The 13,976-nt window shown below is 30.5% G+C and overlaps 1 protein-coding gene across 2 annotated transcripts in view; it reads left to right on the top strand.

Annotated features, from left to right (window-relative positions):
- The window catches only part of LRCH2 (leucine rich repeats and calponin homology domain containing 2), a 112,372-nt gene extending 100,401 nt beyond the window's left edge, over positions 1-11,971 (top strand). For both annotated transcript variants that reach the window (XM_065916349.1, XM_065916350.1), the window contains 5 exons: positions 1,109-1,166; positions 1,929-2,041; positions 2,212-2,349; positions 2,501-2,578; positions 9,192-11,971. In XM_065916349.1, coding sequence (XP_065772421.1) covers positions 1,109-1,166; positions 1,929-2,041; positions 2,212-2,349; positions 2,501-2,578; positions 9,192-9,311 — 507 coding nt within the window. In that variant the 3' untranslated portion in view covers positions 9,312-11,971. The remainder of the gene's footprint in view (positions 1-1,108; positions 1,167-1,928; positions 2,042-2,211; positions 2,350-2,500; positions 2,579-9,191) is intronic.
- Positions 11,972-13,976: the final 2,005 nt, after the last annotated feature.

The raw sequence follows: 13,976 nt of genomic DNA on the forward strand, positions 1-13,976 counted from the left end.
TTTCCTTACATTTGGATAAATTAAATTTTTGTCTGGAAATTCATAATACTTTAACTGAAATAATCAAGATAAACAGGCTTGTGGATGAATAAGTGGTGAGCATGTATTTGGGTAGCTCAGCTGACGTTCAACTTGAACTGCTTATCCCATGTTAGTCAGAAAATTAAGAGAGTCACCGGAATGCTGATTGTTTCAGTTTCATCTGTGAAAGGAAAATGGTAAAAACAATTAGTATAGTGCTTTACTATTAACAAAGTGCTTGCCTATACGTTTAAACCTAAGAGCAATCCCCCGATCTGGGTATTATCCTCATCCTTTTACAGCTCAAGAGTGATAAGTTTTTCTAAAGACTTCAGTCAATAAATGGTAGAGGAGTGACTGAAGCCCAAACTCTAACAACTTCACAGTTGTTGTACAGATTAAATAAGGTGTTATTAAAATTGCATTATCTTTCCATTTTATAATTTGCAAAGTGCTTTCTTTTAGTTATCTCAGTTAATTTTTACAGCATCCTATTTTAAAGGTGAAAGGATAGTTACAGAAAAATTAAATGCTTTGCTTAAAACTTAGTCTAATTTCTGACTCTTAAGTTCAGATTTTTTAAATATACCATGTTTCTTTACACAGTGCACTACTGGTTGAAAGCACTTTGAAATAATGTGAATTCAGATAGAAGAAATAATGCTTTATTATCTATCACTCTGCAGCCGCTATTAGTTTGAATGTGTATATTTGCCTCAGATTATCCACTAAGGGTCAAGTCCATAGTAGATAGTGAGTAAGGGTCACTAATTTCACTTATCTTTACATTGAAACTTTTTTCCATTCTGCAGGAGACTTTAATCTGGTTCTTCATTCAAAAAAAGAGTATATGTTTATTTGATTCACTTTAATACCTTTCATTTCCCTTATACTAAGACAGACATTAATTAGCAAATATTTGTAGACCTTTTAAAAATGAAACATTATCTATTTGAATTAAACTGCAATTTACCTTTCTCTACTCCACTAATTATGGAGAAAAATAAATACTTCTCAAAATTGGAATGGATATAACTACTTTGATTATTTTGAAAGAAAAAAGGTTTTATTTGTTTTTTGTTTTTAGGAGTATGATAGAACTGATGTTTTTTCACATGGTCCCTTTGGCTTGAAGCCTAGATCAGGTAAATATATATTCTGCAAATACAATCTATTGGTTATATACAAAACTAGAGTTTCTCAGCTTAAATGGGATTGATTCCTTAGTTTTAAGTACACGTAGATTCTTTCCCCTCTCCTAAAAGTAATTTTCTCTTAACCTTATTTGTCTTTCCAATTCCCATTCCCCATTTCTTTCTTCCTCTTTACCTTCAAGCTCCTGAAACCTCAGCTTTTTGCCTTAGATATACTGCAGTCTTATTTCTACTCTACTGTGACTGCTATTAGAATGACCACTCTGCCAGCAGACCAAACACTGTTTGAAATTGTAGCACTCCATTATATTGTGGTTTTAAAAAGGGATCTTTTCGCATTTGGCAAGCCCAAAAGAAAATGGATCCATGTTACTTGGCAAGGTATTGAATTATAGTTTTTATTCCTGAATAACTGTATTGACCTTCAAAAATAATTTCCTTTTTCTTTAAAGATAATAAAGGCTGATTTGTGTTCAATAATAATTCTTAACCTGGATCATGTTTCTAATAACATATGTTTAAGTAAGAACATGTATAGGTGGTAGCAGTTGTTACACTTGTCTTCCCTGTTGCTTTCAATTATGCAGATAAGTAAGTTTCAATTATATTCTGTAAAAACTATTTAGAATTCATTAATAATGAAAGTATTTTATGTCATTTTGTTCTAGTTCTTTGTATTATGCCTCTTTCCCTGCCGATGGTTGATCCTTCCGATTAGCTTTGTAATAAGCTAGGCAATTTCTGTTTTTATAGCTTTCAGCCGCTCATCTCGCCAGGAATATGGGGCAGCAGATCCAGGTTTTACAATGAGAAGAAAGATGGAACATCTACGGGAAGAGCGAGAACAAATACGACAGCTTCGCAATGTAAGTCACATTGACCTTTCAGGTCTGCTTTATAGAAATGGGTTTAACTTGGAAAATTAAAAAAGAATATTTTATTTTCAGTACTCTTTAAAATTTTAGATTATGTGATGATTAGTTATATATATATATTTATTTAAATGGAATGTGATTTATACCCATTTCTTTTATAGAATCTTGAATCCAGGTTAAAAGTAATTTTGCCTGATGACATAGGAGCTGCACTGATGGATGGGGTTGTTCTTTGCCATTTAGCCAATCATATAAGGCCACGCTCTGTAGCTAGTATTCATGTGCCATCACCAGCAGTGGTAAGTTTTGGCTACAGTTTGTTAGTTCTCTAAAGGAAGATAAAGCTGCTTGAAACAATCTTTAAATAATATACTTCAATAAATATGATTTTGAGTTTTTATAAGTTTGTACAAATATACCTGAAAATATGCTATTTTTCTTACTTTGCAGCCTAAGCTTAGCATGGCGAAATGTCGAAGAAATGTAGAAAATTTTCTCGATGCTTGTAAAAAGTTGGGTGTCTCACAGGTAATTATTTTTCTAACAAAATAATCATTTAAATATGAATTTATTGCGTGCAAACTGGCTTCTTCATAGTAGGCATGAATAATGCTTTCTGAACATGAAAATGAATACCTTCCTTTTCACCTTCTACTGAATTCCAGCTTTAAATGTAATAGCTGTTTAAATGAATGATTTTTAAGCTGCTTTTAAAGTAATTATAAAATGACTACATATATAGAAAAATTTACTAATCATGCACATCATCGAATAAACATAACTTACTGGTCATATGACAAGTTGATTGTGATGCTGTTGCTATTCTTATTTTTCCTGATAGAGGGCATTTGGATTCCTTTAATCTAAGAATAGACTCTGATTGGAAGATTTTCATTCAGTGTGAACAACATTTAAAACTTTATTTAAAATGTCAATTTGGAAATCTTAGTAACATGTTATGATAATACCTCTCTGGATAAACTTTTTCTGACATTTGTAGAAATTAGCTTAGGTTTCATGTAATAATTGTAATAGTATTAAATTAACAAAGCAATAATGAAAATGAAAAATAAAAATATTGCTTTTTTGATAACATTATAAACTTAACAACATGATGGACTGTTGAGAGGACTTGGAATTGTTAGCAGATCACAATGTAGTTGTACTCTTTTTCCTTTAATTTTTTAAAGTATATTTTATTGAGATATCATTGACATAACATTTTGTAAGTTTAAAGTGTACCATGTGTTGTTTTGATACACTTACATACTGTGATTATTAAGTTCTTTTCAATAGTGTCATAATAATCTGGTTTACAAATTCTACTGTAACCTCTTCCTGCAAGTGAATAAATATAATTTATATAGAGAGAATCAGTTGAATTACTGTTTAACTTGGAAGCTATATGCAGTTCTCCTCTAGTTACTTCTTATCTATGCTTGACATGATGTTTTGGAATTTTAATTCCTAAGCATTTTTATGTTAGTTCTTTCTTTTTATACACTTGATCTCTTAGTGAGAAAGTAGAGAAATTAGGAATTTTTCAAGTTTGTTATTGCATTATGTATATTTTCCTGTTTTGTCAGTTTTTGTTTTAAGAGTTTTTTGATGAGGGGTTTTCAGCCAACATTTATTAAATGAACGACATTTTACAGATGAGGAAACTGAGGCATTCAGAGCTTAGGAAACTTGTCCAAGTTTGCTAAACTTTACTTTTACTAAAACTTTACCTTTAGTAAACAGTGGAGGCAAACTATGAACCCCAGTGATCTAATTCCAGAACCCACCCTCTAACTTGAATATTCTCTATTTCTGTTCTATTACATGAAATGAAAGACAGTCTAACTTACTCCTGACACTTTCTTTGTGCATTAGGCAAGGAGAATGACAGGAAAGGTCTTATGAAAACTGTTCTACTTAGCATGCTCTCATCTTCTTTCTCCAGCTTGTTCTGTGGCAGAGTTAGTGACTCACCAATCCTCACCATAAGGGTGGCTCATCAGCTTTCATTTTCAAAACTCTCTAGGTATTGGTAATGAAAGAAGAGATTTTATTTTTAGCTTCAATTTGGTTTTCCCTGACTTGAAAATGATAATATATAGTCAGTTTTTAAATTTAACTTTTTAGGATATTTTTGTATTTTTAACAGTTTTATTGAAGTATAATTGACATACAATAAAGTTCATATAAGTAAAGTAAACAGTTTGATTAATTTTGACATATGCATATACTGTGAAATCATTACCATAGTCAGGATAATGAACATGTCCATTACCCCCAAAAGTTTCCTTGATCCCTTTGCAATCCTCTAGTCAACCACTAAAAGCTGTTTTCTGTTATTACAGCTTAGTTTGCATTTTCCATCTGGAGTTATATATAACTGGAATGATAAAATATGTACAAATTTTTTTCTGCCTTCTTTTGCTCAGTGTGGCTATTCTAAGACTCATCAATGTTACATGTATAAATAGGTCATTCCTTTTTATTGTTGTGTGGTATTTTGTTATATGAATATATCACAGTTTGTCAGTCCATTGTCCCGTTTGTTGATGGCCATTTGTATTGTTTACAGTTTTAGGGACTACTATAAATAAGGCTGTTATGAACATTTATGTACCAGTCTTTGGGTACATACATTCTTTAATTTTGGGTAGGCACATGAAAGTGGAATGGCTAGAACATATGGGAGGTATATGCTTAACATTAAGAGTATAAAACTTTTCCAAAGTGGTTATATCATTTTACATTCCTGTCAGCAGCGTAGGAGAGTTCCAGTTCCTCCACATCCTCAGTAATATTCAATATGGTCAGTGTTTTTTTTTAATTTATTCATTTTAATAGGTATGTACGGTTTGTCAGTGTGATTTTAGTTTCCATTTTCCTGAAGACTAATGATGTTGATCATTTTTTAAGGTCTTATTTTCCATTTGTATGACTTTTATGAAGTGTCTGTTCCAATCTTTTGTCTATCTTTTGAGTTGTTTTCTTATTGAGTTTGAAATTTCTTTATAAATTATAGATAAAGTCCTTTATCAGATACAATGTATGATTTACAAATACTGTATCCTAGCCTTTGCCTTGTCTTTTCATTCTCATAGTATCTTTCAAAGAGCAAAAATTTTAAATCTTTTGTAATAAAATTTATCATTTAAAAAATTGATTGTATTTTTCGTGTCAAACCAAAGAAATCTTTGCATAACTTAAGGTCACAAAGATTTTCTCCTATATTTATTTCTAGAATTTTTATGGTCTTAATTTTTACGTTTAGGTCTATAATCAAATTTTAGTTAATTTTTATATATGTTGAAAGGTATGGATTGAAGTTATCTACTTTTTAGGCCTGGGCACATACATTGTCTTTTATTTTTAAAAAAATATTTAATATATCATAAAATTCACCCATTTAAAGTGTTTAATTCAATGGTTTTTAGTATAGTCACAGAGTTGGACAGCAAACTATTAATAACGGTAGAATATTTTTATCACCACAAAAGAAACCTCTTAGCTGTTACCAGTCCCTCCCCTTTTTGATCTGTATGAATTTGCCTATTCTTGATATTACATATTAATAATGTCATTTGATATGGGGTCTTTTGTGTGTGGCTTCTTTCATTTAGCATAATGCTTTCAAGGTTTATTATCCATGTTGTAGCATAAAGCAGTACAGACACACAAAGGTTTATTGCACTTCACTTTATTGTGCATCACAAATACAGCATTTTTTATGAATTCAAGTTTTGTGACAACCCTGCACTGTCAGGTGATGATTAGTATCTTTTAGTAACAAGATATTTTTTAATTAAGTTTTTTTAAAAGGTGTACTGTTATTGCACACTAAGAGACTACAGTATAGTATAAATATAACTTTTATATACATTAGGAAACAAAAATTCATGTGACTTACTTTATGGCAATATTTGCTTTATTTTGGTGGTCTAGAACTGGAGTCTCAATATCTCTGAGGCATGATTGTACTTCATTTTTTGGGGGCTGAGTAAGAGTCCATTGTATGTATGTACCACATTTTCTTCACCATCCATCAGTTGATGGATATTTGGGCTATTTCCACTCATTGTTTATTATGAATAATGCTACTGTGAACATTCATGAGCATGTTTTTATTTGAATGGTTGTTTTAATTCTCTTAGTTAACAAGGTTATATGGTAGGTTAAATGGTTGCTCTATGCTGGGTTATATGGTAACTCTGTTTATCTTTTTGCAGAACTGCTAGATTATTTTCCAGTTTACATTCACAGAAGCAATGTATGTGGCTTCTAATTTCTCTGTATCCTCACCAATTATTATTGTCTACCTTTTTAATTCTAGTCATCCTGCTAGGTCTGAAGTGATCTCATTGTGGTTTTGATTAGCTTTTCCTTAATGGCTAGTGATGTTGGTCATCTTTTTGTGTGCCTATTAACTATTTGTATATATTCTTTGGAGAAATGTCTTTTCAAATCCTGTGCTCATTTGTTAATTGAATTAGTCACCTTTTATTATTTCTTTATATATTCTGGATACAAGTTCCTTATGAGATACATGATTTTAGTTTGCTGAGTGTTCTTACTAGGAATGAATGTTGAATTTTGTCAACTGCTTTTTCTACATCTACTGAGTTAACTTTTTTTTTCCTTTCACAGCATTGTTAATTACATTGGTCGATTTTCAAGTATTAACTCAAATCTGGACTCCTGGGATAAACTCCACTTGGTCATGATGGATTTTGTTGTTGTTGTTATTTTTATGTTGTTGGATTCAATTTATTAAAATTTTGTTTAGCCCTTTTGCATCTATATCAATAGGGTTATTGTTCGTTAGTTTTCTTTCTTTTAAAGTTTTTGTCTGGTTTTGGTGTCAAGGTAATGCTGACCTCATGGAACATGTTAGGAAGTATTCCCTGCTCGTCACTTTTATTGAATATTATAGATAGAATTAATATTATTTATTCATTAAATATTTAGTCACATTCATTATTGAACCTTGAACCCATCTAGGCAGGGGTTTTCTTTTTAGGAAAAATTTTAACTACAATTTCTTTAATAAATATAAGGCTATTTAATTTTCTATTTCTTCTTGTATGAGCTTTGATATACAGTGTCTTTCAAAGAATTTGTCCTTTTCGTCTAGTTTGTCAAACTTATTGCTATAATGTTGTTTATAATGTCCCCTTTGTTATCATTTTCATATTTGTAGACTCTCTTTGTGGCATTACTTCTTTTATTCCTGATATTGGTAATTCATGTATTTTTCTCTCTTTTTCCTGATTAATCTAGCTAGGGATTTTGTGAATTAAAAAAAAAAATTTTCAGTGAACTAGTGTTGGTTTTATTGATTTTTTTCACTATTATTTTCTGTTTTTAAATTTATTGGTTTCCTCTATCATCTCCATTATTTCCTTCTTTCTGCTTACCATTGGTTTAATTTTCTCTGCTTTTTCTAGTTTCTAAGGTGGGAGCTGATGCCATTGATTTGAACCTTTTTTTAGTTTCTGATATATGTTGGTGATTTTTTGAATAAACAAGTGAAATATTAGGAGGGCAATAAATGTTGCAGTGAAAATGGAGTGAGAAGATAGTTTTGGAGAACTATTTTGATAAATGGGATAGTATCAGTAGTATTTGATGACTGAATTATGGGAATAAAGAAGAAAGACAATTATGATTCCCAGGTTTACGTTGAGAGAGACTAAATAGTGTATTACTGACTGAGATATAGAATGCAGACTGAAAAGTTAATTTAGTAAGGAAGTAGTTCTGTTGTGGACATATTGATTTTGATATGTCTGTTGGACATCATTTGGCTGTATCAAGTTGACGTTTGTGTCTGGAGCTCAGTAGAGAGATCTTGGCAGGAAATAAAGATTTGAAAATTATCAGGATGGAAGATATAGTTGTTACTCTTTGGGGTTAGGGGCCTTATCTTGCCAAAGTTTCCAATGTTTCAAGAAACACTGGATTAAAAAAAGTAATGTTTCCAGATTTGTAAAACACTATGCTAGCCAACTGAAACAAATCATGGACCATATGGGACCTATAGATGGTCTGTTTGCTGCCTACTCTATCCACTACTAACTTATTTTCCTGAGATGAGTGGGTGTTCCAACTGAAGCAGTAGATTGTATCATTTCTTTAAAAAATGCTACCAAATTTATTTGATGCTGTGCACATTCATGCAAATCTTCAATTAAAATCCTTGTGATTTTGATGAGGGTTTGAGAAACTCCGGGAGTTGGTGATGGACAGGGAGGCCTGGCGTGCTGCAATTCATGGGGTCGCAAAGAGTCGGCCATGACTGAGCGACTGAACTGAACTGAACTGAACTGAGTATACCAAAGAGAGGATACAGTACAGAAAGAGAAGAGGGTGAAGACAGAACCCTTGGAAACATTAAGAATGTTACAAGAGGATCACTGAAAGCTAATGAAACCTAATGCAAAGTTGTCTGTAAACCCTCTTTCTCATAGAATTGTGAAGAAATGGCATATATAATGACTTAGAAGAGAAGACAGTTGTTATTTACCAAATTCTAGACTATTTGAACTAAGAAGCAACACAACATCACTAGAAGCTGGAGGGAAGTCACCTTACGACAAAAAAAAGTACTGAAGTGTTATAATACATCACAGACCATGGAACCTAAGAACTGGTAGAAGGAACCAGAGTGGCTAGTTTTGTATAGGACTGAACAGGTTACAAAATGCTTAAAATGCTTCCATATATAGATTATTCTATTTGTTTCTCTCACAGTTCCATTTTCAGGATGAAAAAACAGTATCCCAGGGAATTTTAGTACCTTTAGTACTCCATATGGCCCTTAGATCTCTTGACTGGAAGCATAGTGCTCTTTCTGCTCTAGCACAAGGGCTTAGGGAACATCTAGCACCACCGTCTCACTTAAAAATATTTTCTTATTGTGTAGATCAGATCAACCTCAGATAAAAATACAGCCCATAAAATAGAATTCTAGACCATAAAAATCTATTGAAGCAGACATCTTAAAGTTTATTTCATTAGAATTGTATAATTTTTGCCTAGAGTTTTACAAAAAGCATTATTTAAAAACCCAGTTCTGACTTACTGAGGCTTTGCTGTACTATTAAAAAGCAAATGTTTAAATATCATTTGTTTTGTTTTTTTTCAGGAAAGACTCTGTTTGCCTCATCATATTTTGGAAGAAAGAGGTCTTGTGAAAGTTGGTGTCACAGTTCAGGCTCTTCTTGAATTACCGACAACCAAGGCATCTCAGCTTTCTACAGCTTGATATAACATTTAAAAATCCTAAATGTCTAGTTTCATTTATTTGAAGTGATTTCAGATATCTCAAATTTGTGAATAAGGATGTCTAGTCAAAAATAATTTTATTATTCAAGCCTTAGATTTAAGAAAAATCATGTTAAAACATCAAAATTCAATTTTGAATTGCCCAAACTTCTTTTGAGGGAAAACTTAGACTCAATTTACTAGGAGTTACAAACTCTTACAAAAAACTCAATTTACTAAGAGTTTTTGGTAAATTCAAATTCTCTTTTTACTAAGTTAGCTAATAATCTTGATTATTTTTCAATAATCAGATTAATACTAAGTTTAAAATGTGATTTCAATTTAATAATCACATTAGGTTTAATTTTTTTATCATAGCATACTGGTAAACATCTGGACAAGGTAATCATTTTTTTACCAATTTAAAACTAATTCTTTATTTGAGTTATTTAATATACTTGTGATTCTAGTTTATACATAATTTCTTCAGTCTTGGTCTTAGTTTTATAGAAAAAAAGTGAGTAGAAATTACAGAACTCTGGCTTTATATTGAATTCTTTTAGTATTATAGGTTGGTGCCAAAATATTTTCAGTTGTACTGTAGATTGTTTACATGTGAAGTGCCTGTGTAATTGATGACTCTCATATAGTCTTAAGAATTTTTGCAATTTTTTTTAATGTATTAATGGAATTTTAAAATATTTCAGTAGATTTTGTAAGTTCAGTAATATGTGAGGATAAATGTGCCTCACATTGTGACATTTGTGTTTCTTTATTTAGTCCATTGCAGTTTTCTTAAACTGGTTATTTCATGTTGTCAGAAAAACGATGTTAATATGCTTAATTTATGCTATTTAATTTTGCAAAACTTAATCATCTTTTGAAATGTATTATTTGAAGAGTATTTTATTTCTGTATTGAAAATGTTACACAAAGCAGTAAGGTTTTTGAGAACTAGCAGAGTATTTAATTATCAAGGACATTTTGATAAAACTGCCAAAGTTTGGGTTTATGTCTTGACTTTCAGAAACGTTACTATATCAGTATACTGCCTTTGGTTATATTCAGATTCAGAGAGCAGCAGTTGAGGAATAGGTTTTTATCAGAAAATATGTCCATTTGTGGATCCTGTAAATCTTAACTGATCCTCAATTAACATGATGAAATAATATAGACCACTCTAAATCTTTTCATAAGCATACTATTATATAAAGTCCTTGTTTAATTTAAGGATGGATAAACTTACATTGGTAGTAGTGCAGGAATTTTTCAAAAACATTACTGTAATGAATAACTCAGTTTCCTATAGAAAAACTTAACTATAATTACTTTTGTAGTAGTCAAGCAAGTATCATATCTTAAGTATGTGATTATTTGCACTTGTTACCTCTTAATATGGATGCAACTTATTAGAAATGTTGGCCTGGGTGTTTTGATGATATATATAAAAGGTAAAAACTATTGTGCCAAATGATATAATAAGGATTGGTTTTAGAGCAACTCTACTTTTTTTGATCAGTTGGCATGAAGCCATATAATTAAGTTTTGGCTTTAGGAAACAGATGTGTTCTTTACATTCCCCAAGGGTCAAATCAAAGCTTTTAAAGAATTAAAGCTTTTTATGACTAAAAGTTTTAAAAATTAAATTATTGGTAATTTATTACTTTAAATATTTGAGCTAAATAGTTATTTTTCAGTTGGATCTAAAAAAAGTTGTTCACAAAAATCTCTCTCTCTAGTGAAAACTTGGGTAATAAAGTAAGAAATTACAAATATGTACCTTAGTTATTAGTTTTTAATGTAAAAATTTGACAGTGTTACAAATAAGGTGATCATTAAAAAGCTACAGGAATCATTCATACTGCTTTCATAGTTATGCTGTAAAATTCCTCCTGTTAACTAATCTAGATGTTAATTATTTTACAAGTATTTTCATGTTTTGTATCACTGAAATATTAGTGAAATTGTAGGCCATTTCCTTATTGCATTTCACTTACTTGTCAATTAATTATTACTTTAAAGAGAAAATACACCAGAACCTTTGTAGCATTCTTTATTGCAAAGTAAAGTTCCATTTAAGATGGGTCTATCTGAGGTCCATACCATGGCAGTTTTATTACTGAGTGACAAAAAGGAATACTTCTCTGGCAGTTTCACAGCATAGTCCCCAAGCAAACATTGTACTAAGTCTCTGATGTATTTCTTTTAGTAGTTTTTGAGTAAGTGTAAAATTTATTCAAAATAGTTTTTATGTTATTATATATTTACTTCACCAGTTATTGAGTAAGGAATGATTATCATTATTTGAATTGGATTGTGATTTGAAGAATGTTAAGTAATCAAACTAAAATATTTTATTAGGCCCTAAAACATACAGTAGATAGCTTACTTCCTGCTAAATTTTATTCCTATATGGCACAAGAAAGAAGTAATGTTGGATATGTTAGAACTGAAATAAGGAGTAAAAACACATTACCATTTGTTTAATAATTATCTTTACAGAAGTGCTAGTTTACTGACTTTTCTAACTGAATTTTTTTAATTCAGAATGTTTGTATTGGTCACAGATCTATCATGATTGATTTTCTGATGCATTTAAAAATAAATGGAACACTAAATGTATATTACCAATGCAAACTGTATATAAAGTTGAACAAAAAAGTTAAAGTCTGTGATTTCTTTTTTCCCTTTCTACCTCTTCTCTTAATATCACAGCATCCATTTTCTATAGGTATTTTATATCTTGTGTCTGTGTTCTCTAGTATGGAAAAATAGACTTTGAGAGGATATCCAAAGTAAGTTTAGTCTAGATTTTCTGTACATCATGGTATTTTTAGTAGGCAATGTTTTCATTAAAAAAAAAAGGTTTCTTTGGATATCTTTACAAAATGATGTCATCTTAATCCTGTACGGGACTCTCTGCGCTTCCTGTCATTCAAAGTTAGAAATAAAGTTATTTTTACTGTGCTCTATTAGTATGCATCAAGTAGCTACCTAAATGAATAAGAAATGTATTATGTACATATGTAAATACATGGAAAAAATAGATTTTTCAATTAGCAAGTTGAATTTTCTAAAACTTTCTTTAGATATCACAGTCACTTCTAATTCAGAGAAATACAAAGTAATGTATAATTTATAAAGTAGTAATTGAAATTATACCCTAGGGCTATGATTCTTTTTCATTATAAAGCTTTAGGTATACAGCATTATAATTCAAATGTATACATATACTACAAAGTGATCACCATCACAAAGCTAGTTCCATCCATCACTATACAGTTTACCCACTTCAGCTGTATTGCCTTTCCCCCACCCCCTTACCCTCTGATAAACTACTAATCTGATCTTGAAATCTTATCAGTTTGTTTTTGTTTTATTTTCTTTTAGATTTCACTTGGCATAATACCTTCAAGGTCTATCCTTGTTGTGTAAATGGCAGAATTTCATTCTTTTTTATGGCTGAGTAGATTTTGTTCTGTATATAAACCATATTTTTATTCATCCATCAGTGGATGCTTGGTTTATTTCCATATCTTGATTATTGTAAATAATGCTGCAGTTAACATAGGGGTGCATATATTTTTTTAAATTAATGTTTTGTTTTCTTTAGATAAATACCCAGAAGTGGAATAGCTGGGTCATATGGTAGTTATAGTCTTGATTTTTTGAGGAATTTCTCTGCTGTTTTCCATAGCGGCTCTATCAATTTACTACCCCACCAACAATATACAAGGGTTCCCTTTTTCTCCACATCCTTGCCAACACTTATTATTTCTTGCCTTTTAAATAATAGCCATTCTTACAGATAGGTGATATCTCATTTTGGTTTTGATATGCGTTTCCCTAATAATTAGTGATGTTGAACATCTTTTCATGTACTTGTTGGTTATCTGTATGTCTTTGGAAAAATGTCTATTTAGATCCTCTTCATATTTTTAATCAGTTTTTTTTGTTATTGTTGAGTTGTATGAGTTCTTTATTTTGAATATTAACCCTTTATCAGATATGTGATTTGCAAATATCTTCCCCCATCAGGAGGTTGCCATTTTATTTTGATTATGATTTCCTTTGTTGTGTGGAAGCTTTTTAGTTTGATGTAGTCTCATTTGTTTATTTTTACTTTTGTTTCCCTTGAGTCAGATCCGCAAAAACATTTGTTAAGACTGATGTCAATGAGGTTGCCGCCTATTAAAATTTAATTGTTTTTCATGCTCATATTTTGAAAGTTTGATTTTTGAAATTTACCTCTCAGTACTACATTTGTCATTGACTATTCATTTCTGCTAGTTGGTTCTGACAGTCATATTTCTTTAAAAAAAAGTTATATTTATTTTGAATGATTGTATGCTACATTTTCATGGAGAAAATTGATAAATCCATTCCATAGATTTGTAAAATAGTCTATGTAAAAAACAATATATTTCATTAAATTTTATATTTTTAAAATAATTTATTTCTAAAGCAGTTAACTCTGAAATCTTTCTCTGTGTTTTAGAATATTTCACATTACCTTAAATATAATGCTTTTATGTTTATGGTCCTGTTGCAGATAAATCATTAATATTACTCAGAAACTCTGGTAATTTTGGCCTATGAAAATGTTAATCAAAAGTATTTTTTAAAACAAATTATAAGGTAGCAGGAAAATTTTCACTATTTGCTG

Source organism: Muntiacus reevesi, chromosome X (genome assembly GCF_963930625.1).
Source record: "Muntiacus reevesi chromosome X, mMunRee1.1, whole genome shotgun sequence".
Taxonomy (NCBI): domain Eukaryota; kingdom Metazoa; phylum Chordata; class Mammalia; order Artiodactyla; family Cervidae; genus Muntiacus; species Muntiacus reevesi.